Source organism: Tursiops truncatus, chromosome X, assembly GCF_011762595.2.
Source record: "Tursiops truncatus isolate mTurTru1 chromosome X, mTurTru1.mat.Y, whole genome shotgun sequence".
In the NCBI taxonomy this organism is placed as follows: domain Eukaryota; kingdom Metazoa; phylum Chordata; class Mammalia; order Artiodactyla; family Delphinidae; genus Tursiops; species Tursiops truncatus.
This window is the reverse complement of record NC_047055.1, coordinates 108,041,692-108,067,572: the sequence shown is the minus strand read 5'-3', so window position 1 is coordinate 108,067,572 and position 25,881 is coordinate 108,041,692. Positions and strand designations below refer to the sequence as shown.

Genomic DNA, 25,881 nt, shown 5'->3' with positions numbered 1-25,881 from the left:
GACTGGTGCTGGGTGTTAACTTATTTGCTTGTTAAAAGAACAGTTCATGTTTCTTTTATTGGTTTATTCTTCTCACTGTATCCCAAGAAAAGCTGTAGGACTTTAATTTGCCTTTGTCCCCCAGCAGTGGGACATGCCCACTTTCAGCATGTTTGCTAACCAAAGCTGCCTACTTCTTTTGCTTTTAAGCACTCAGGTTATTCTTCCTCTTTCCTAACACAATTATATTTTTAGAATATGTTTCTCAAAATGTATGATGACACATTTTTAGGAGAACTATTTACTGCTGTAAGCAAAGGTGCCCTTCAAGAATAACCTATCTCCTAAACAGGTTCTTTTTTGTTTAAAATTTACATTTTGAACATAGTACTCTACTGATAACTTATTCAGACTATAAATTCAGGTGAATTCAGAGAGTAATGTTTGTGGTATGTAATTTATATTGTAGTTCATAGTCTTATTAAACCATGTGAATTATTTGCTGAGATCTTAAATCAACTTCCACTTGTTGGTTAAGTGTTAAATCCTTAACTATTTAACTTTCATTGGACATAATTTTCATAAGGCATGCCTTTAACATAATTGTTTTAAGGGCGCCACTTGTCATCTGTTAAAACTTTTCTTCCATTGATTTCCTACTAAAGATGACCTCATAGTTTTCAATGAATTGTCTGATCTGGTTGTCTCTGTAAAGTATGTACTTTGAGAAGTTCACAAATTACTACATGGGCACTTCAAGGAAGACCAACATTGCTTCTCAGTCTATTTTTAAAGGTGTATGGGATGTGTTTTTGCATATAGCATGGGTTTGAGAATTAGGTCTTTGAGGGATATATCTTATGTCACAGCCTAAATGTTTGCTAGGTTTGAGAATTAGGTCTTGCTAGGTTTGAGAATTAGGTCTTTGAGGGATATATGTTATGTTACAGCCTAAATGTTTTTCCAACGTAACACAGGAAGACCTGTCATCTTACCAATTGTTTTGAATTTAGTCATGTTTGAGCTCAGATTTTTTTTTGTTTTTTTTTGCGGTACGCGGGCCTCTCACTGTTGTGGCCTCTCCCTTTGCGGAGCACAGGCTCCGGACGCGCAGGCTCAGCGGCCATGGCTCACGGGCCCAGCCGCTCCGTGGCGTGTGGGATCTTCCCGGACCGGGGCACGAACCCGTGTCCCCTGCATCGGCAGGCGGACTCTCAACCACTGCGCCACCAGGGAAGCCCAAGCTCAGATGCTTTTGCATACAATAAGAAATACGTTTGGGAGAAACTTTTTCAACTGAGAATATGCTTAGAACTTTTTCAACTGTTTTTTTACAGACATGCCTGACATGAGAACATCTAATGATATATTGGAAAGTAACTCAAGGGCCGTTTTTAAAAAATAATAATTTGCCTCTACAAATTTTGTTTTTATTCTTTATTAAAAATTTTTAAACTCAACATTACTATAATCTTAAGGACAGACCAGTTTTAAAAAGAAACTACAATTCTATAAATCAGTCAGATTTCATGTGTTTGTTAAAAGGCAGTCTGAATATAGTTGTGGTGCATAAAGACACTGTCCAAGGATTTTTCACTCTTTTTGTCATTGGCTGTCACCTTACTCTCATCTAACAAATCAAACTTCTAAAAAGGCAACAATTAAAGTTGATTAATTCTGCCTAATTTCTTTTACTGTATTGTGAACTCCTGAAAAATAATTATAAGCAAGTCTTTTAATCTGAGGTTTGCTTCCTTTCTAGTTATTTCATTATATCTTAGCATAGGTAGAACCTAGTTGATAAACATCCCAGTTTGTTTCCATCAGGAGCCTAGCCAGAGAAAGAAGCCAGTGCTTCCAGTTTGTGGTAAGACAACGGTATGAAAGGTTGCTTCTGCTTTGGGCTGGGCACTGAGCTGAGAAGGGACTGATTGTAGCGGGATTGAAAGAATAGGATTCACATTATAATCAGTTTTGCAGAGCAGCTGAGCACTGTGAATAGTTAAAATTTACGAATCTGAATAATAAATTCTGTTGTTGCAGACAAGAGGAAGAGTGGAGCGAGTTGTTGGATGTTGGTCCAGTAGAGTGGTGATGGCTTTTTGATTCACAGATGATGATGACATCACCCACAGGACTGTATATGGGCCAATTATATAGAGTTTCACAACTTCTATTTTTAGACAGTAAAGAGAAGAGGAAGGCCTTGAAAAGAGGCTCTCTGGCCCTTCTTCCTTTCCTTCAGGAAGAGCCGCATAAACAGCGCAAAATGGCATGCCCTTCGTTCCAGTGGCCAGATATTTTGCTCCTAGAGCACTCTACTCCACCAAGGCGACTTTCTTAATTTTACTCTTAACCTATTATATCTTGTACATAAATTAGTGCTCTTGGCTTTTGTGTACTTGTCTATTCCCCTTGCTCATTTGCTTCTCAGAGATACATATAGCTCTCATTGAGAGATATTGCACACACACACACAAACACACACACACACACCCTGTCTTTAAGATGATAATAGGACTAGAATTCTTGCAGGGAGGGATTGAGTTAACATAATAAAAGGGTCACACATTTTTTTGTCATGACTCCTAAAAGGCCTTTGTTAGCAAGTCTTCCCGGTGTGTTTCTGTGATATGGCAGGTGGAATTGTTTAATCTAGTCATGCCATCTTGTTGGTTTTGAGTTTCAACAAAAAATAGAACACAACACATGCTGGATTTACATTCCTGGACAGTGGGTGAGTTGTTCTCCTTGATCTTCCTCCTGTTAGTTGCATATGAAATGTTCACCAATAGGTCAGAAGGGCTTCTTTGTGTTTGGAATTGAATACATAAAATTTGAACTGTTATCCAAAAGGATTTTGTGGTGTTTGGAATTGAATATATAAAATTTGAATTGTTGTCCCTCTCTTCGTCCAAGCAAGTACTTGTGATTGAATTTCTCACAACTTTACCTGTACCATGTCCTCTTGTAGGATGGGTCAAACCTCACTGGGTGTCAGAGGGCCTATGCACCCGAGCAGCTGCAGAAGCAGGACAATTTAAGCATTGACACCCAGTACTACCTGGCCCAGCAGATCCACCCAGTTGTGGCTCGAATCTGTGAGCCAATAGATGGAATTGATGCTGTCCTCATTGCAACGTGGTTAGGTAAGTGTCCCGAACTCACGTAGCCCCTTGCCTGGCAACAGCAGCCCGTGCGGTCATCCCTTACCCATCAGGAGCCCTGTTTAGAGGCACGGTACTATGTCAAGCACTTCTTTGTCTGTAGTTGAGCATTTATTTTTGTGGTTGTTTGGTTAATGTCTATCTCCCCTCCTATATGAACGCCACAGGCTTGCTACCTCTGTAAGCACATGCCTGCTCCAGGGTAGGCACTCCGTCAACAGATGATGAGTGGGGAGAGAGAGAGGCGGCAAAAGAAAGGATAAGAGAAGATTTTCGGCGCCCTCCTAGTCTCTGAGCGTACATTGTTGTTGCTTTTTTTTTTTAATTTATTTTTTTTTGGCTGCGTTGGGTCTTCATTGCTGTGTGCGAAGTTGCGGCGAGTAAGGGCTACTCTTCATTGCGGTGGCGTCTCTTGTGGAGCACGGGCTCTAGGTGCATGGGCTTTAGTAGTTGCAGCACGTGGGCTCAGTAGTTGTGGCTTGCGGGCTGTAGAGGGCAGGCTCAGTAGTTGTGGCACACAGGCTTAGTTGCTCTGTGGCATGTGGGATCTTCCTGGAGCAGGTCTCGAACCTGTGTCCCCTGCATTGGCAGGTAGATTTTTAACCACTGCGCTACCAGGGAAGTCCCTACATCGTTGTCACTTTAATCAGTGAACTTCACTTAATAAGATTCATTGTATCTTGAATATTGTTTCCTCTTGTCTCAGTCTCTAAATGTGTTTTTGTATGGAGTGAGAATACACAGCTTTTTTAACATTAAAACGTTTAACTTGTTGTATTCGATTCCTTTTGAGTATCCTGCTCTTGCTTTTAAAAATTCTTCTAAAACTGGACTCATTATCTTCTCGGAATTAGTTGATTGCTAATTTCTCATCATCTGGAGGTGCCAGCCAACCCTGAAGTCTCATTGTTTCTCAGACTTCTTGCCAGGTCACCAGGTTGTCATCTCTTGCTTAGAAATGTATTTCGTAACCAGCCCTGATTTCCTTTCTAGATGACCAGCATGTTGAGAGTTACGTTGCTTTAAGTTCTCTGCTCTCTATCCCATTGTACACAAAGATGAATATTCTTAGAATAAGTGCCTAATAAAGTCCTTGGCTGGCTCCTCACTATAAGTTCTGTTGCCACTGACATCTTACAGTCTCTGACTTCGGCAGTTATAGACTAACTTTTTAGCTCCAACCTGTATTTCTAGCCTGACTTCTTACTTAGTGTACTCAGGGTCCCCTAAATATGGCATTGTTTAATCTGTCCATGCTTCATGGAAAATCCTCCTCCTCTTCTCATTGAATAAGTCTGGCTTAAGACACGGGCTTTGGCATCATAGGGATCTGGGTTCAAACACTGGTTCTGTCGCTCATGTGCTCTGTGGCTTTGGGAAGCCTCTGAAGCTTGGTCTCAGCCTTGGTTTCTAGAGTTGCTCTGAGGGAGCGATTAGTGATACGTGTGAGATACTCTGCACAGGCCTGGGTGGGGGAGTGTGCAGTGAATGCCTGTTATGGCCACTCCCCAGCCCCCTGCCAGGCCTCTGCAGAAGTATGTTCAAACTCCTCTAGTCCCTGGGATTTGCACGCAGTTAGCTCTCTGTGCGTTTGTGGACTGAGACTGGACAGATGAATCATCAAGTCACATACTTTCCACACTGCCCCTGTTGAATATGTTTCTGAGCTCCTTCCCACCAGCGGGTCCCGCCACCCCCCCACCCCCACCCCCGCACCATCAGTGTCTGCTCTGGAAGTGGAAACTCATTTTTGACATTTGCCTAAGCAAAACATAATTAGGAAGATAAAATTCTGCTACCCAGATCATCATATAATGTATTCTCAAAGTTGAGTTGTATTTGATGATGTTTATAAATCCTCAGCTGGGAGGAGGGAGTGTAAGTGCACAATATTTTTTAGCTTCCTTCTTTTTTCTCTCCTCTGCCTTGAGTGCTTACTCTATTGGAAACTGTAATAAGTACTTTGCATATGTTATCTCATTTAATCCTTTCAGTAACCCCATGAAGCTATGTTGTTTCCTTCATTTTACAGAGAAGAAAGCTGAGGCTTAGAGAGGTAACTAACTTGGTCTTGTCACATAGCTAGTGAGTGGCCGACCGTGGTTGGTCTGGGATCCAGCTCTGCATGACTGCAAAGCTTGTGCTTGTAGCCACCACCTCTTCTTAGCTCTGGGAGGCTGTGACACATGCCCTCAGTCAGGAGCGTGGTGGCGTGGGTGTGAAGGCCCGGGAACTTCATCTTTGTGCTTCCTCCTCACCCCACTGCAAACCCCCAGTGCCGCTGACAGCCCCTCAGCAGAAGCATTTGTTTTGTAGAGTAGATCTTCCAGGTTTTCCATTTGGATCATCAAGAGCCTGCTTCATAGGCTCACCGTTGCCCTTTCCTTCTTTGGTTCTGAAGTTTCCAGTGGCCCAGAGCCGAGGAGAGGTAGCTGGAACAAGCTTCATCTTGTGAGTGACGTTTAACAGATAAGGGTGGAGCCTTGTATTTTCGGCAGAAGAGCTGTAGTGTAGAGTAGAAAGCGGTGGAGCCTGGCTGGTAAACAGCCTGATGCCTGCTCAGATGTCTCAAGACTGGCCATACCTGGAGGAGACCAGACTGATTTCGTTGGTTGCAGGGTCATATTTAAGATCATTTTCATATCAGTTAAACTGCAGGCAGATTGTGGCTGCTTAAAGATGAAACTTTCTCATCATTGTGACTGTCTTATGAATCCAGTTTTCACAAATCATTTTCCAAGCCAGTAGCCTAGTGGGCCCCATCTTCAGAGTGTTCTTGCTATTACTGACCAGGCTCGGCCTACAGAGGGGACCCGTCATGCTTGTGCGTGGTCTCAACACATCCCCATCTCTCCTACCCCATCACCTGAAAGCTCTGGGTGCCAGGTAGCCGCTTGGAGCTGCTGAGGGGCCTGTGTTTGTAGCTCTGAAGGAGCTGCTGCCACTCCCCTTTGTACCTTCTTTTTCTCGTTTTTGTCTTCTGCTGTTTGGCAGCAGTTTTTATGCTGAAGACATGTGAAGTTGTCATCATGGCGCGGTGCGCCTCCTCCCACCGCAGCCCCGCCGTCACCAACGGTATCCACATACCTATCTACATTCGTAGTAAATCTCCTAGTCCTTTACCTCTCCCTCTTTCCTCATAGGAGCGTCCACAGTAATGAAGGGCAGAACAGCAAGTGCCAGTCACCGTGAAGATCTGTAGAAAACATTGAAGCTTGCTGGGCAGGTCTTTGCAGGCATTTGCCCCCTGCCGTATTTGGGAGCTGCATTTTGATCTGTGTCCTTTATTCCTCTACCCCAAGTGGAAATTAGGGTGGCTGTTCTTCACTAGGGGATTTGAGGCCCCTGTTATCAGTTCTCACTTAGCCTGTGGTTTTAGAGGAGAAGGGAGGAGATAGGGAAGTGGTGGGGAAGTAAGGGGAGGAGTGTTAGGGGTGCATGGTTTCTAAGAGGTGCAAGCTATAGGCATACAATTACTGTAATTTGTTTTTAAAGTTCTAAATCTGTTTTTCTTTATATTAAAAAAAACTGCCGTTAGTGAACTGACACCGTTAAATAAGTTGAAGTCTGCAGATATATACATAAAATACAAGCCCTGCAACTGCCTAATCACAAACATAAAATAATTCTCTTGCCTTTAATGTAGTTTTTATCTTTGGTTAATCAAATGCATGACAGTGTAGAAACTTCAGTGAAGTTCGCTACTTTGTCCTTTTAGCTAGTATAAAGAAATCAGGAATAATGGCATAATTTCATTTAGAAAAATTATTAAGTTCATGATTTTTTATTTTTCAGACTCTTTTGTGGAGAGCAACTATATTTTTCAACTACTTCTTTTTCTATTGCTTTTATACTGCTTTCCTTGAAATGAAAGGCAAGCATCAAGTGTTGGTTTTATCCTGTGGCTTCGCTTTGGAAATTCTCTATTTCTCCCCATCAGGATACCTCCTGAAGTCTGTCTGGTGGCATGTTGCATGGCCAGGTGTTCTGTATAGGAAGGTCGTTTCAGTGAAAAGGAGAGAGGACAGTCTATTAAATGAGTGAATGAATAAGTCTGTTGTATTGAAAGAGAATAATTTGTTCTCCCTAATAACTAATGGTCCTCATTATCCCACAGTAAAATGTGTATCATTTTTCTGAAACCCATGCAAGATTATTGCTGTTGGGCTTAAATAAAGCTAAATTTTACTCTTTTCCATCTGTGAATAGAAAAAAATGTAGTATTACTCTTCTTATACAATAGCCCTATGGGAAACATGGCCACTAAAACTTGGAACTCTCAGCTTTTGTTCTCCAGACTATAGGGTTCTTTTTTCTCGTTCTAATGAAAGCTCTCTATATTCTGTGGGTGAAATATTCACAGTATGCTCCAACATCCAAATAGTCTTCTGTACCTGGCAAAACAGGCTGGGGATTAGAATACTCTAAAGTTCATTCCTGAATTTCATCTTTTAATAAATTTATATTTTATGCATAACAGTACTTAAAATTATATAATATCTTTCCTCCGATGAGGAATGATTTGTACAATAACTGTCAAATACCTTTCTTCACGGTCAGTGATAAAATTTCAGTCATTTGCCTATCAGGGCAGTTTTTTCATTGGTCCTGAGAAATTATTGATGTTTGAAGAACATGAGAATTTAACATTTAATCTGTGAAAGTAGTGCTTAGAACAAGACAGCACACTTAACCCGGTGTGTTCCTGAGTTAGACTGGGGAGTAATAATCCCCCCTTTTAAAAAATGGCCCATACCACCCACCTTACAGAAGGTGCTTTTTGTCAGTAAACAGGGTACCGTGATATCTTCTAAGAAAATAAGTGCAGCAGCGGACCATGCCATGTTTGGGGGTGCCTTTGGTAGACCCGGGGAGATATACCTACAAAAGGTGGTGGGGTGGCGGTGGGGGAAAAGCACAGGTGGTTGGGAGTGGAACGATGCCACCAGCAAGTGCCTCAGGCATTACTTTGTTGATCAAGACTTTGCTCTTTTCATGATGAAGCTCTCAGAAGAATGTACGTACATGACCAGCATTTCCAAACCTTAACTATTTTCTGTGACATAATTCATAGTAAAATTTCAGAAGTAAGATCACACCAAATGCAGTGTAGGATAGTAAGTCTTCTCAGTGGGTAAGAACCGCCCCTTCCAGGCTGGAGCGCCATTCCAAGCACGTTATCAAATGGCTCATGGTCCCAGCCTACTTAGTCCCAACCTACTTATGCATCCATGGAACAGATGAATGTTGATGACCTGCCGTGCTCAGCAGTGTAATGGGTGCTGTGAGGGATACGAAGTTGAGTCAGCCGTGGCTCCCTTACTCACATCACAGCCCAGCCTGTTGAGTCAATTTCCCTGTTGTGGGGAAGTCTAGTGGACAGCACAAGTACATGTCCCCAAAGAGGTAGAATAAAGGAGTTTCAGTGTTTGGGGGAAGCAGAGACCACTTCTAGCTGGGGCCACCTGGGAAGAGTTTATAAAAATGGAGGCGTTTGAGGCATTGTGGGCATGTGCCTTGCAGAGGCCAATGTGGAGTCGGGAGTGGCTGCCTGTCCCCACCTCCCACTTGTCCTTCCAGCCCAGTGATAAGCAGCAGGGCTTCGACTTCCAGGGGTAGCCCAGGCCATCCCAGCTGCTCTTCAGGACACGCAAGGGAATTCACAGAGAGCCTCATGAAGGGTATCCATTACACTGCCTTGCACCGCAGTCCCTATAAGGCGAGCACACGGTGCTTGTTTCTGTGTCACTGGCTCCCTGTGCTGAGGGCCCGAGGTAGTGCTGCTCATTTGACTCAGGCACACCTCTAAGAACCTGGAGCCACACCAGAGCATGTTTAGAATAATTGCTTTGTGTAGTGGTTTCGAACTCTGACTTTGTAAAGCTTGGAGTTTCCAAAGGAAAATGGGGATTTCTCAAATTATTTAAGTAAGATCAATTTTTTTTAATTTAACTTTATTGAGGAATAATTAGCAAATATAATTCTATGTACGTATGTATGTATGTATGTACGCACGCATGCATGCCACGCTGTGCGGCTTTTGGGATCTTAGTTCCCCGACCAGGGATGGAACCCGGGGCCCCAGCAGTGGAAGTGCTGAGTCCTAACCACTGGACCACCAGGGAATTCCCTAATTGTATGCTTTTAAAGTGTACAGCATGGTGATTTGATGCACGTTTATATTGTAGAATGATTACCAAGATCGAGATAATTAACACATCCATCACCTCTCGTAGTTAACTCTTTTGGGGCAGGGGAAGCGTGGTAAGAATGTTTAAGATCTACTCGCAGGAACTTTCAAGTATACAATATTGTATTAAGTATAGATCAAAATTTTTAAGATCATCATATTAAGCATACTAAAATGACGTCAAGATTGTGTAGCCTATAGAAGAATGGATAAGACGTAACAAATGAAAAGCTGAATACAGCATTGTGCACAAATACTTAAACTATGTTAAATGTATACATATGAATAAGACAGAAACGAGTAAAGGTGGTGAATATTAGGTTCCTCCTCGGTGAAAAAATATAAATACTCTTAATCCTAAAAATAAGACAGTTTTTACAAAATCAGAAGGGGAAAAAACGGTTTTTTTTAATCTACCAACATAGCTGGAGAGGACAGGCCTTTGTGTAAGAGAAGCAGTCTTGGTCTGTTTTATTTGTGTTATTTTATTTTCCAAGTATTTTTTCAGCATAAAGTTACTGTGTTTTCTCAGGTCTAAAAATAAGGTTTTTTTCCTGTTCAGAGGTACAGGTTTCATTAAGTTAAAATTCACGTTCAGGGCTGTCATCAAGGGCATTACAAGTAATCACATGCGGTTATGAGAGTGCTGTCCAAAAAAAAAAAGAAGAAAAGAATTTTTTCTTTTCATCAAGATTTTGGGAGTTATCTTTTGCAGGACAATAAGACTCTTGAGAGTTTATTTAACCCAAAGGTTTGGATATTATTTCTTTTAAAATACTCAGAAAATTTCCATTTATCTTATGGAGAGGTTTGTTGGTGGTGGAAGGCAGCTTCAGTTGTTTGCCACTTGTATAGTCAGTTGTTTATCATTAAATTAGATCCTGCAATATTTTAAACTTTTTTGTTATGGAAAATTCCAAACATGTACAGTAGTAGAGAAAACTGTGTAAGAAACCCCTAGATGCTCATCACCCAGCTTCAGCCATCTGCAACTGTGGCCAATGTTACTCCCCTTCTTCTCCTCCTCTGATGATTTTGAAGTGAATTCGAGACAACATATCATTTTATCTTTAAATATTTCATTTTGCATTTCTAAAAGACAAGGTTTCCCCCTTTTCAGCATAACTACGATATTATCACTAGGAAAAAAACTCCACAATTCCTTCATTTCATCACATAACCAATAAATGTATTTCCCCAATCGTACTGTGAATGCATTTTTCTTTTAAAAAGAAGCTCCTCCTTTGAATTGGAATCCAGTCAGAGTCCATATGATAGTTAATCTTCTCTATTTTTTCTTTTTTTTTTTTTTTGATCCTTCCAATTTATTTAAGGAAACTGGTGATTTTTGTCATGTGGAATGTCCCTTATTCTGGAGTTTGCCAGTTGCATCCTAGTGGTATCCTTTAACACATCCATCCCTCTGTCCCATCTATTTCCTGTAAAATGGTAGTTAGATCTAAAGAGCTGCCCATATTTCAGTCCAGTTTATTTTCGTTTTTGCTAATCCGACTTCCTAGGTAATGGTGTGTACATCTGTGAGGAGGTACATAATGTCTGGTTGCAATCTAACACATTTTGAAACAAACTCAGAGATATATCATGAGAGATACTTACTACTTACTTTTCCTACCTTCTTCAGTGTGAATTTTCTTTCTCTTTAATTGAAATATAGTTGATGTACAATATTATGTTAGTTCTAGGTGTACTGTGTAGTGATTTGACATTTGCAAACATTATGAGATGATCACCACAGTAAGTGTAATAACCCTCTGTCCCCATACAAAGTTATTACAGTATTATTGACCATATTCGTTATGCTGTATATTACATCCCCATGATTTATTATATAACTGGAGCTCTCTACCTCTTAATCCCCTTTGCCTATCCCCTCCCACCTGACTCCCTCTCCCTTTTGGCAGTCGCCCATTTGCTCTCTGTATCTGTGACTCTGTTTTCCTTTTGTTTTGGCTTTTAGATTCCACATATAGTGAGATCGTGTGGTATTCTTCTTTCTCTGACTTATTTCACTTGGCATAATACACTCTAGATCCATCCATGTCAAAAATGGCAAGCTTTCAATTTTTTATGGCTAAGTAATATTCGTGTGTGTGTGTGTGTGTGTGTGTGTGTACACCACATCATCTTTATCCATTCATCTATTGATGGGCCCTTAGGTCGCTTTATATCTTGGCTGTTGGAAATCATGCTGCAGTGAACATTGCAGTACATGAATCTTTTTGAGTTAGTGTTTGGTTTTTTCCTGGTAAACACCCAGAAGCGAAACTGTATGGATTGTATGGCAGCTCTATTTTTAATTTTTTGAGGAACCTCAATACTGTTTTCTACAGTGGTTGTAAAAACGTAGAATCCCACCAACAGTGCACAGGGGTTCCCTTTACTCTACATCCTTGATAACACTTGTTACTTGTTGTCTTCTTGATGATAGCCATTCTGACAGGTGTGAGGCAATATCTCACTGTGGTTTTGATTTGCATTTCCCTGATGATTAGTGAAGTTGAGCATCTTTTCATGTGCCTGTTGGCCATCTGTTGGTCTTCTTTGGAGAAATATCTATTCACGTTCTCTGCCCATTTTTCTAATCAGGTTGTTTGTTTTTTTGGTATTGAGTTGTATGAGTTCTTTGTATATTTTGGATATTAACTCCTTATTGGATATGTTATTTGCAGATATCTTCTCCCATTTAAGTGGGCTGCCTTTTCATTTTGTTGCTAGTTTCTTTCCCTGTGCAAATGCTTTTTAGTTTGATGTGGTCCTGTTTGTTTATTTTTGCTTTTGTTTCCCTTGCCTGAGAAGACATATCCAGAAAAATATTGCTAAGACCAATGTCAAAGAATGTACTTATGTTTTTTCCGGGAGTTCTATGGTTTCAGGTCTTATTACATTTAAGTCTTTCGTCCATTTTGAATTTATTTTTGTATGTGGTATGAGAAATCAGTGTGAATTTCTTGTATAACATACATAGAGAAAAGTATGCAAAAGCCTAACTGAACAGCTTGAGGAATTTTGCTAAAGTAAACACATACCAGTGTAGTCAGTCCTGAGCTCAAGAAACAATATATTACTACATTCTCAGAAGCTCCCTCGTATTTCCTTCTAGAAATTATCCTCCATGCCCCACCAGAAAATTACTATCATGACTTCTAACATCATAGGTGAAGTGTTCTTATATTTCTATGCTGTATAAATTATGTCTTTACTCTCTATGTCTGGCTACTTTCGTTCAATATGTTTGTGAGATGGGTCCATGTGGTCGTACTTCATTTCTGTCTAGTATGAATATACTACACTGTGTGACTTACCTACTTATGGGTTCTTTCCACTCCGGGTGGTTATGAATAGTGCTGCTTTGGGCATTCTTGCACATGTCTTTTGTTGAACAATTGTATATATTTCTGTTGGGTATATACTTAGATGGAGAACTGCTAGGTCATAGGGAACATGTATGTTCAGCTTTAGTAGATATTACCAATTTTCCAAAGTGGTCCTACTAATTTAGACCCGCTACTAGCAGTGTTTGAGTGCTCGACATTCTTACCAATACTTGGTGTTTCCTCTCTCCTCCATTTTATGTGATGGCATAATGTTGTGGTTTTAATTTGTGTTTCTTGGATGACTAATAAAGTTGAGCACCTGTTCTTATGCTTATTGGCCATTTGAATATCTTCTTTTGTGAGCTGTCCAAGTCTTTTTCTGCTTTCCTGTTGAGTTGTCTTTTTCTTATTGATTTGCAGGCATTCCTTTTATATTCTGAATGAGTTCTTTGGAAATATATATCACAAACATCTTCTATTTGGAATGTTTTTAGTATATATCACAAACGTCTTCTATTTGGAATGTTTTTGTTTTCAAGTATAATTTATGTACCATGAAACGTACAGCGTTAAGAGTATTATGCAAACAGTTTATCAAAACAATATTTCCATTGCCTAGAGAGTTCCATTGCACTCTCCCCAGTCCATACCCTCCCCCTCACAAAAGCAGCCACTCATCTGATTTCTAGGACCATAGTTTAGTTTTGCCTATGCTAGAATTTTATATAAATAATCTCCTCTGTTATATACTTTTTGTGTTCAGCTTCTTTCACTTAGCGTATTTTTGAGATTCATCCATCTTGTTGCGTGTCAATATTCTGTCTTTTTCATTGCAGAGTAGTAGTCCATGGTAGATTATACCAGTTTGTTTATTCATCCTCCTGTTGATGGACATCAGATTGTTTCCAATTTATGGTTATTATGAATAAAGCTGCTATGAACTTTCTTATACGAGGCTTTTTATGGATATAGCAGTCACCTTTTAAAAATTCATTAAATATCTTTTCTTTAATCCTACTAAGTTTTCAGTTTGTATATTGTTCTCTAAGAAGTCCAGCTATATGAAAGCTTGGATTCGTGGAAAGGATTCATTTGCTAGAAGAAATTTTTAGAAAAAAATATTCACAGTAAGACTTCATTAATTAGCTTCCCTAGTAGTTTGAGTGATTCATATTACAGACAACTGCTTGGGAATACCAGTTACTCTACTCATCTGGAGTTTCATTCATATGGATTTTTCCCTCTTCCCCAGTTGTATGAACACATGTAATTGACTTTACTGTAGTTATTTGCAGTTGCACTAATAGAGACCTTGTCTTTTGGAGGAAGAAGATCATTTAGTCAGGCGCATCAGCCTTAGTCTAAACCTAATGCTTTGAGTTTGGAGTATTTTAAATACTCCTTGGAAACGGAGGCAAGTGAACATTCTAAAAACAGATAGTTTACAATTGTTAGAAAATTGTGGTAAAAAAAAATAATTCTGTGCTAAATGTGTGGTAAGAATGTGGAGATCTTAAGTATAACACGGCACTGCTGAACTCATCCCCTCCAGTGCCTGTGATGTTACTTTCTATAAATACTTCTTGAAACATGAGAGCTTTGATCCTGTTGCCAAAATAATGTGAGATCCTATAAGTTTTCTAATTATAAATGACAGTATTTTAATTTCGTTCCGCTGCCCCTCTGTCCTGTCTCGTCGTTGTTGCCCTCCCCCACTCCCCCACTGCAGCCCAAGCAAAACGGTGCGGCTGGGTCACGACAAGCCACAGGGTTGAATTAAAGCACACATCATTTCCACTCCTGCTCTTCCCCCACGTAACTGGTGCCAAGCCCAAGGAGGTTGCTCCTCCTTTTACTCTGTGCTGGACCAAATGATTGAAGTCATCTGTCAAAAGCTAGTCTAGTAGAAGTGGAAGATCTCTTTTCAGCTGGGGCATAAAGTTTGTTTCTTTAAGCCAGTTGTTCAGAGAAAGCTCTCATTAGAAGAGATAAGGAACTTGGAATTCAGTTTTGTTATCTCTTGCTCGCTCAAAGACTACTGTGATTACTTACTGTATGGTGTGCAGTTTAATATTGATTATGCCCTGTATATGCATGTATGGAAACTGTGATGATAAAGATTTTGCTTTAATGTCATTTCTGACAATAGTGCTTCATTTTGGAGGGACAGTAACTACGAATGGAGTTCTATGTAGCAGCTGTTTTGTACATTTTAAAATTCAGAATCTACCTCTAGGTGGCAGCACCAGATACTTTTTCCCTGTTGTTTCGCTCCAGCCTTAACGAGTTATGGTTTAAGCAGTAAAACTTTTTTAAGTTTCCTGAAACTTCTAAATAAGCTGCTTATCGCCAATTTTGTGCGGATTTGGAAAAATTAATTTATATGTTGAATAAGTTTGCGGTTTAAGCATGGATTTTGACCTTAAAAAAGGACTCCAGCAGCAATGATCCATACTTTTTAACATGACTAATTATATGTTTTCTTAAAAAGATTTAACTTAGCCCTCCGTGATTTTTCTGTTGAACTTATAATTGTCCTTCCAAGGAAATCACTTTTTTTGTGATATTTTTGTATCCAAGTAACTTCTTGTACAAGGATCGTTATATATCTAATATTTTAAGGTAATTACACCGTCTTCTCCCTTTATATTTAAAAAATTTACCACTGACTTATGGCCAAGAGTGCTGAGGTGAAGTCCCTTCTCTTGAAAAAAAATCAGCTTGTGAATAAATCTGAAGTAATTAGGTAGGCCATTTGTTTTTGTTGCTGCCATGGGCAGATAAGGATTGTGGAAATGGACATTTAAAGTAGGCATTTCATAAGGCCTGATAATTTTTCATAACTCTTGGTCACTTGCTGGGCTTTTCTCCGTAAGTAGCAAGGCAGCCCATGTCCAGTTGTGGTGTGCTCAGCAGGCAGGCCTCCCCAAGCCTCAGGTGCACTCAGTGGGCATGGCTGGTGGGGAGGCCTAGAAAGAGATTTCACTGCTTCCTTGTTAGAGCCCAGCCAGTTTTGTCTATGTGCAAAGCCAGCTTTGTTTTGTTCCTTGATATTTAGGTTGTGAAAGAAGCTTGTCTTTCAGAAAACACTTATTATTTTTCTGTTTCCTTACTTTTTGAATAGTATTGGCCTGGGAAATTGATGAATAATTATACCATCAGAGAAAAGGTGGAGCTGCTTTCTCATAATCGTGAATAAAGCAAGACATTATGTGAATACAGTTGGATTCACAGCTAGCGGTTCAGGAATTTGCAGCAGTTGCCCTTCACTACAGAGAAGAAATGGCACCATTCACAGGCGTGGGCATGGTCTCTCTTACTCCTCTGCCCCTCCTTGTCTTTAAATGAGAGGGTGTATGTTCCCCCACACTTCACGAACTTGCTGTTGCTCTTAAGCTATAGGTAACTTGTAAAATAAAAATGTATAGTGAGTCTTGGGGCCAAGTGACCTATGTTACAGTAACCAAGAACAGTTTTTCAATTTGCTTTGAATGTGTAGTCTTTGTTTTTATTATACACTATCATGTTGGGAAATACTCACTTTGATTAATTACTACAAAGAGCAGCTATTAACTTGCTGTGCAACACGAACGTGCGTTTCATATATTTTTCCAAATTTGTAATTTTGAATGAATATTAAATGGTGGATTAAATGATGTTCATCCAGTATTTTATTTTTTCATTCACGTGGCATTTATTGGGTGCTTACCAGTGATAGGCACCACTGAAAATGATTTGTCCCTCACATCCGATTTAAACTCCAGAAGTGCACGGTGGTGGTAGTAGCTCCTTCTTGCAGGTGAAAAAACCAAGACTCAAAGTCTCAGTCTTTTCATTCTTTGTTCAGCACCTTTCCACTGTGTCAGTCAGCCCTAAGTCTTTTATAATTAAAGAGATGTCACTTGACAATTGACCAGATGGGATTTAGGATCTTGTCACTGAGTTCTGAATACATCTGTTAGATTATCTAACTATGCAAGCTGTTGATAGAGTTACAATAATTTTTAGATGTTTTTGGTATTTGAACTTTTTTGCTCAGTGACTGTTTTTATTACTTATTTACCTTTATACTAAAACAAATGATAGCTTTCTTTAGATTACTCAGAAGCCTAGAATTCTTTGGGATTGCTAAGGAATGCTTTCAAGAAAATGTTATAAGATACAGTGTGGAATATCTTTAAGTGTAAATCCAAATAGTACATTTTGACATATGTGCTTTGGTCAAAGGCAAGTTAAATTGGTTGGCCTTACAATCGTTTCTTTTCTCAAATAGTTTGGGGAAACAAGATAGTGTAAACTATGCATCGATTGATTTCTTGTGTTGTTTTGATTGAAATATAGAAGGTATATTTGGCTTCAGTATTGTCGGGGACATTGTGGCCTGTAGAGTTTGTAGATTCATTGTTTTTGCACATATTTTAAATTTCTGAATTCAGAACACCAAAAAAAAAAAACATGTTGAGTTTTGACTCAGATGCTGCTACTGAATTTTAACCACTGAATTAGATTGCAACCTACATGCTGTTAACTACTGAGCCAAGATGGAATCGACCACTGCATTGAAATCAGGGTTAGCAGTGGTGTCTGCGCTTGAAGGAGTTGTAATAGCAGTGAACTTGTTTTCCATAATGGGATTTTTATTCTCTATTTTCAGTTTTAATGGTGATACTTTGATTTTAGGAGATTTTAACAGTGCACATTTTTTTGAGATTTTTATCGTAACTTTAAGAAAATAGTAAAACCATCCTATAGAAGTAGTTGCTTCCAAACGCAAATGTCCAGTGGAATGTCTCTGCATTGTTTTGGTGCAGTTTACTTGTTTTGTTTATAATCTCCTTAAAAAAGGAAGTCATTTGTCTTGGTGATATGAGCCTCTATCTTGAGTTCAAATAGTTGTGTAGTATGTGCATGAATTTGAAATAATTCTTTTCTGATTTCTCTTCTTTGGAGTATTTTTGGAGAAGGGAATTTAAATAATTGTACCTTTCTGAATTTATTTTTTCTTTAACATTAATAGGACTTGACGCCACCCAATTTAGAGTTCATCATTATCACAGAGATGAAGAGAATGATGCTCTCCTTGGTGGCCCAGCACAGCTCACGGATGAAGAGAAATACAGGGACTGTGAAAGGTTCAAATGTCCATGCCCTATATGTGGAACTGAGAATATTTACGATAGCGTCTTCGATGGTTCGGTTAGTTGCTTTTGGTTCTTTTGTTTGTTTGTTTTGTGAGTGAACTAGTATAAAGTCCATTTTCTCTCTACTATGTGTATAAAAAGGAAAAAGAAAACACAGGTTTTTATGTGTTTAAAGAATTTTAGCATCATATGAATTCTGCCTTCACAGCTTACTTATTTCTGCTTGAAACCTCTTAATAGAGTATGCTTGAGTATTGTTTTTGGCTTCCTAGAATGCTTGGCCTTGGTTTTTTAAATGGAATCTCTTAAAAACTCTGAATTATCTTAAAGTATTTTTATTGTACTTCCTTAATTAGCAACCTGTATTTCTCCACTCCCGGCCCAATTTATTAAGGCTTAGAGCAATATTTTCCTTTATCTTAAATCAAGTTAATGGGGAACTAAGTGTTTTTGGAAAGTTTTTGTTTATCTTTACACATCCCACTTGCCTCCTTTTTGACAAAGGTACTGTGATTATCTTTGCTGTCTTTGCATATCAGGCATTAAAAAAGTCACAGGGAGACATTTCTCTAAAGAAGTACTGCCAAAAAATGTATCATTGACCTTGGATCAGAACTTGAAACTTAGCCAATCTACTTGATTCCACTGCAGTGTTATACATGTACTAGCCATTGGCAAATGAGTAGGCAGCAGAACCACGTAAAACCTTGAAACTGAAAGAAAATACGTCCTTTATCTAAATTAAAAGTAATTATTTTAAGTTAATTTGGACAAACAGCAGATGTTTTGCATTTTTTTGAATCAAAACAAAGCAGTCTTTGGAAGCAAGTGCAAGGAAGAGGCAGACACAGATCAGCAATACTTGCTAAATCCTTGAGTTTTGCTTCATTACAGCTGTAAATAAGATAGTTAATTGCATGGAGGCTTGACGACTTGCAGATGGGCTAACTGTGGAAGAGCCCGATGTCAAGCTCTAAAATCTCTTCCACCTGGAATTGCTTCGTGTGGCGGCGTAGGGTTATGTACCAGATTGGAGCAGGAAACCAAGATGTTTAAGTATCAAGAAGGAAAACAAATGCTCCAGAAACCCCAACAGTTTCCCTGAATATTACATTTGCTTTGTCTTTGTTTAAAACAAAACAAAACGTTTTCTCCAAGTACTAATAGTTCATTTTTTCAAATTTTTACTCCTCCTCTCTCCCCTCCCCCAAATACATTTCATTTGTTGGGGGGCAGTGGTTACAGAAATTTTAGATTTGCTAAGCTAACAATAAGTGATCACTCTGTGGTGTAACGCTTAAGTTTTAGGCTTTATTCTTAAAATTAAGTTGGCAGTATGGAGCAAACTGTTGTCATTAACGCTCTTGCTTTGCCTTGGAATGAATTAAGTGCAAATTTAAATTCTTGATCAGTATCTCTAGGAAGGATGTTTATTTCCAATAATGCGACTTCACTGGTATTTTCAGAGGGGAAACTATTTTATCCATAGTCTGTCGTGTATTGAATGTAAAAAAAGTAATTTCAAGATTTTCCCTTGGGCTTTGTACTCCATTATGATGGTGGCAAGAGTAGAAGGTATGTGGTGACTGAGGGGATCTTTGGGAGGAAAGTGGTTGAGAAAATAAGGTTAAAAACTTACCAATAAGACGCAAGAGGGAGGAGATATGGGGATATATGTATATGTACAGCTGATTCACTTTGTTATACAGCAGAAACTAACACACCATTGTAAAGCAATTATACTCCAATAAAGATGTTAAAAAAAAAAAGCTTACCAATAAAATGAATTTAAAATATTGTACACCAGGACAGCATGTAAGTTTTTAAGCACAAGAAACCTTTTATAACCTTTTGTGTACTTGTCTGTCTTGACTTCTGTAGGGAACCGATATGGAGCCCAGCTTGTATCGTTGCAGTAACATCGAATGTAAGGCTTCGCCTCTGACCTTTATGGTACAGCTGAGCAACAAATTGATCATGGACATTAGACGATGCATTAAAAAATACTACGAAGTAAGTATCCATAATGAGTGTCTTACATATGCAACTTACTAAGGTTTGGTACTTGTTTTAAAATAAAATGATACGGTTTTTGTATGAAACTGTAAAATTTTGAAAAGACAGGAAAATGATTTGATTTTTCTGTTGGGCATTTCATCTCATTAATGAGCAGTATTTTTAGTAATGAAGTTTTTGCTTTTAAGGAAAAATGAGAATATAATCAGGAAGTATTGTAGTTTATTGCTGCCTAAATAAAATGAAGTTAAATGGTCACTCAGATTTTCGATCAGAGGAGGAAAAATCAGTATTACCTATCTTTGGCAACTAGAGCTGTAAACTCATGTGTGGTGATTTTATTTCTGTTTTACTTTTTAAAAACTTTTTATTTTTTATTGGAGTATAGTTGATTAACAATGTTGTGATAGTTTCAGGTGTACAGCAAAGTGATTCAGTTATACATATATCTATTCTTTTTCAGATTTTTTTTCCCATTTAGGTTGTTACATAATTGAGCAGGGTACCCTGTGCTATACAGTAGGTCCTTATTGTTTATTCATTTTAAATACAGCAGTGCGTACATGTCAATCCCAAACTCCCTAACTATCCCTTCCCGTGTGGTGATTTTAAAAAACTGCCAACTAGCTAACACTTTGTGTTTATGTGGTCATCTAAACCATTTCATAGCTTAGTTTTCCAAAGAAATCAGAATAAACATCTTTTAAATTTCAGTGCTTTTGTGTGGCATTTTAAAGAAGAACGTCTAATTTTTATAAATATATAGGAAAAGTTCCAGAACAGTGAGTGAGCTGTCTGCATTAGAAAGAAGGTTCCTTTCAAAGTTTTTGTTTTGGTTTTTAACACATTTCATATGAATTAGTTTTTTTCTCTTCAAAAGTTAAAATTAAAAGAAAAAACACCACATTTCCCACTTGATTTTTCTTAGTGTTTCATTATGTCATTTGTCATCTAAACAAAATTTGTTACTTGAAAGTTCACTGTAACTTAGGTGGAGGTTACGCTGGCAACGCATTTCCCAAAAAATGCTCTGGTTCTATTAGGTAAGACTCTTGACTTTGATCAATATCATCCTATAATTTCTACTTATATGTTAGTTAACATATAACGTAGCATTATCTTCTTTAAAATCGAACTCATTAAATGAAAATCAAGTATTAGATCATTAGGATGAAGAGTAAAAGCATAGAGTTCTAGTCTTGTGATTTTGGAGTAGAATAATTTGTATTCGTCAAGAAAAAAGAACCAAGTAGGTTTGTCTGAAGATATTTTTAAAATAATAATTATGGCTACATTTTGGGAAATCTGAAACATTTTAGTGAATAATCTGGTGCTCTACTTAATGAACAGTTGGATGGGAATAAAGGTTATCTGTGGGTTCACATTCCGCAGTAGATGAAATGTTCAGCACGTGAAATGTTAGGCCTTTATTTAGCATGAAGAGTCCAAATCAAAACTATTCAGCTCGTTTACAGACCTCATTGAGCAGAGCATGATTCTTGACTCTTGGGAAGAATTCTGAGTTTTCTCTCTGTGTTTAGTCTATCAAAATCTTCACCGTGGAAATGTTAATACTATAAGAAGCTCATCTATTTCCTTCTCTAAGAGCGGGCAATCTGTTTTGACTAAGTTGAGAATAGGCAGAAAAATGATCTTCTGAATAGTTAGAAATATGCCCTAACTGAAAGATTGATTTCTAACTGTGTGTGTGGTGTGGTGGTCGTGGTTGTATAAGTATTTTTCAAGCTAAATAACCTAGTTTTAGGCATCCAGACGTTTAACCCGTGGTTTCTACAGCATTTGTTTTAATTGTCTACCAACCATCTCACTAGCAGCAAGTTAGTTTTCCTGTCGTTAACTGCCCACTTGATTGACTTTCCTAAGGCATTTCTAATTAAAATACCCAAATGTCATTCCTACACTTGAAGAAAGATATGATTGTCCTCAAAATTAAGAACTTGTTTCTCTACTTTCTGTCCTTAGGCATATGTGATTGTCTAGAAGAGAAAGAAATCCATTATTCGTTCTTTTCATGGCCCCATGATGAACAAATGTTTCAGATATTCTCAAGATCAGAGCTTTTATACAGAGAGCTCATGCACCTCCAAGTTACAGTTTATTGGTAGAGTGTTCTCTTTCTTCCTGACCCCAGACTTAAGTGAACTTTGCCAGTAGAGGGATATGGTGTGGAGTTTCTTTTGTCATCATGCCTCAAGTGATCCTGATTACAGTTAGTTCAGTGTGATATACCATAGCAGTGGTAATCCAGCTGGAGATTAATACACCAAGTGTACTGGAGATAAGGATGTTGGTACTGAGTACTGAGATCAAAGTGACTGTTCTCTGAAGCTAATGACCAAAGGAGTTCCCTCCTATTCTGCAAGTTAAAAAATGCTCCCCACTAGACATAAAGTTGTTAGTGGACTGAGAACAAGATTCTCCATATTTTTTTCATTTTAGTTTTAGAATCACTGCAGGCAAGAACAACCTACATTGAGAAAGGAGGCATCTCCATAAGGAAGGAGCTTTTGTAAGACAGTGGAGGAGTATAAGGTACTTAACCAAACACTGTAACCTGCCAGGGAACACAGTTCTAGATCACCAAGAAATCTGGCTGTCAAGAACAAAAGGGCCAAAGTTTAGGGTAGCAAAGTATACTTCTTAATCACTCTTAAAAAAATACACCACATCTTCTGTTGTATTCTGTGGTGAATAAATAGTGCTGACTGAATAAATGTGATACAGCAAACATTAAAATTTTTATATATCTGAGAATCAGTCTGTATCGTAGTGTTTTAATATTGGCTCCTTTAATAGCAGGGGAAATGCTTTTTTCTCTCACCGTACAGCAATGATTGTATCCTTCGGATTCTTGTTTCATAGAACATTTAAATTTCTGTATACGTAGAAATACAAGAAGCACCAAGCAAGGATATTTCAAGTAATATATTAATTTCCTTAGGAGGAAAACAACTCTAATGCTTTATCTCGAGATTTGACGAAGCATTGGAAGACTTTGAGGCAGCACAGAAAGCTCTAATTCAAAGTTGATTTCATGCCCCGGTCCTAATTGGTTCCTCTATACAAAGTTAAAATCGAACTGGTATTTCTTTGAAAATCATAAAAAGGCAGTTTAAAGACTATATCTCTCAGCTTTTAAGGATGTTTTTAAAAGACTCAGTTTTACAGTGAAAAATTGATATGTGTTTCCCCTCCCCTTAAATTCTGCTTCAGAAGAGCAAATAGACACACACACACACACACACACACACGCACACACGCACGCACGCACGCACGCACAAAAGGGGAGAGAAACACTAGCTAATCTAAATTGGGAAATGAAGAGGGCTTTTTTTAAGCATGAAAATTTCATCATCTTGTCAGCTGGCAGAATGCCTGCTGTGTGGATTCACAAAGGCTAAGAATTACACTTTCATGAAATTTTCCTCACTAACTGCCCTGGTTAATTTGAAAGATAACCCACTGTTCTAATTCATTCCTCAATTGGGCGGTGCAGGTTTTATCTTTGATCTGACAAAGCATTTGTGTTAATCGTTTTGGCCCTCCAGTAGACACTCTTGGGATTGTGCTTTTACAATAAATGTGTCTGTGATAGCTCTTTAGTCTATTATACTTACAATAGATCCATAGAACTGGTAATTAATTCTCCACTGCTTTGGAAATGGGAAGAATAGGTGTAGCTCTGTCAAGTGCTGCTGGGAAGTTTGTTTAGCTGGTTCATTTTTGAAGTGTTCCCCTCAGCCATCCATGAAGCAGCCGCAGAAGAGAATGTGAGATTGAGATGCTGCCTACCCTGAAGACTTGCTGATAAATGGGAAATCTGACCCCTCTTGGTACCTGGGAGGGGGGTAGTGGCTCATTTACTTTCATCTCAAGTACTATTAGTTATAATGTACATTAAACCCTCATTTTAATACTTAAAGAGCCATTCGTTTCTAAAGGTGGATAGTCAACTGAAATATCCTCCTCAATTCCCATTGATGGCTTATGCAGGTTTTAGAGTGTTCCAGTGGGGCGAAATGTATTTCTCACCAGCCTTGTAGTGTTTCCAGCAACTTGTAAAGGAGCATTACTTGGGGCACTTCACTATGCTGTTTAAACAGAGGTATTGCTGGCCCTGCATCTAGAAAAATTAACAGTTAACAGCTAGTCAGTGCTATGCATATGATAACATTGATTAGTTGCTAGGACCAGAAATAGGTGATTGAATTCCTTAGAAATTTGCTGTTGGTTTTACAGTCTCAGAATTTTCCTGACATAAGCTTTCTGCGGACAGGACCTGTGCTTTCTTCGGTGTCTCATCTGTGATCTCTGCTCCAGCCGTTTGCTCTCAATAGTGTATGCATTTTAATGTTTAGTAATATACTTTCTTGTTTTTTCTTTAAATTCTTTTTTGCACTGCTATCATATTGGCAGAAGGTTTATTAGTGGTTCACAAGATTCTCAGGCTAACACAAGACTCCACATTAATTTAAGGTCATGAAAGCATTAATATAGCCCTTTGTTACCCTGTCTTTATTTTATGTCACTGATTACTATTGGTTTCAATATATGCCCATCTCCAAGTTCATAGCCTTAATTTGTTTTCTCCCCAAACCAAGTGTCAGGCAAAGAGGCATTGACCAGAAATATTTTTATTAAGATGCAAAATCACATCGTGCAGAAACGTATTCTCATTGTCCTGACACAAGAGTCTCACTCTTACTACACAGGGTGGCAGAGAGTGGATGCCTAGCTGTTCTTCCTCTCATACTCCTGCTCTCTCCCTGTATTTTTCCCATTTCTGTCTCAGTATATTAATTGTGGTATAAGTCACATTTTAAAAATCTCTTTTGGACCCACTTTTATGAGGAATTCCAAAAATAATGTCCAGCGTTACTTGCCTCATGATGCAGACTTTCTTATGCTCACGTGTGTGAGCACCTAGTAAGAAGGGAGCATTTGACCAATGATACTGTGAGTCCCTCTAGAAGACAGCACACATCCAGGAAGTGGAGTGGGATGTTTTGTGGTATATGAAAAATCCACGTTCATTTTGGTTTTGCACCTTTGCTAAAAAAAAAACAGAAAATGATGCTTGTTAAGTTTGGAATGGATATGCATTCCTTGAAAACAAAATTAATAACAACCACCAAACATAATGTTGTTAAGCCAGACGTTGAATCTGAGGACAGGACCTTAAAAGTGCAGGGAGGGCAGGGTGAAGTATTGGTTAATATATTTGCTCCACCAAAATACACACCCACTCAGCATCACAGGCAACAGAATCCATGGTGTCCAACAATGCTTGAAGGAGGACCATTTCTTTAGGAATACACAGAGCTCAATTAGTAAATAAATCTAATAATTAAAGATGAAGCAGCCTCTCACTAGATCGCCACCCCCATCCCCACCCCTACCCGTGTAATTTACTTATAGACCCACTCTTACTTCCATTGCCTTTTGCTTTTCAAATGTAGCAGTACTTCATGACAGCTATCGTGTGCTGGCGGATCTGAGGGTTTTAGAGCCATGCAATGATGTTCAGTAACTCTGTCTTGTTCAGCTGCAAATATTCGGTGTTCAATAACCCTCAAAATTTCTCATTTCTTACCTGTGGTGATATGGGCTGATAGTTTTTAGGTTGTAGGTTGCAATATGCAGTAGTCTCACAGGTACATTAGTTCAAATAGTTTAAACTCTAAGCACCAGTGGAATTATTGTTTATCTCCTTGCCTCTGCATTTATATTTAGAACATTTAAAAAGAATAAACTGGGTTTCTTTTTTGTAAAGACTCTTAACAGCATAATTATAAGTGGTACAAAAGGCATGCAAAGAAGCAGTAGATATCCATCCCACCCATTCAGCATCCCAGGCAGTGCAATCCATGCTGCCCAGCGGTGCCTGAAGAAGGATCATTTCTTTAGGAATCCATAGAACTCATCTTAAATCTTGTTAAGACAAAACAAAAGAATTAGTATTTCTTTTTGCTCCACACCATTTGATAGGGAAGTTTAACATAAATGAACACCACGGACACCAGTTGCTTTTT

At 38.6% G+C, this 25,881-nt stretch overlaps 1 protein-coding gene across 6 annotated transcripts in view; it reads left to right on the top strand.

Annotated features, from left to right (window-relative positions):
- The window catches only part of POLA1 (DNA polymerase alpha 1, catalytic subunit), a 303,889-nt gene that overhangs the window by 140,027 nt on the left and 137,981 nt on the right, over positions 1 to 25,881 (top strand). For 5 of the 6 annotated variants that reach the window (XM_033850128.2, XM_019927727.3, XM_019927725.3 and 2 more), the window contains 3 exons: positions 2,954 to 3,128; positions 17,689 to 17,867; positions 19,694 to 19,825. In XM_033850128.2, the coding sequence (XP_033706019.1) occupies positions 2,954 to 3,128; positions 17,689 to 17,867; positions 19,694 to 19,825 (486 nt within the window). Of the gene's footprint in view, positions 1 to 2,953; positions 3,129 to 17,688; positions 17,868 to 19,693; positions 19,826 to 21,811; positions 22,604 to 25,881 lie in introns of those variants that run through there. The other variant, XM_019927729.3, reaches the window with a different exon arrangement.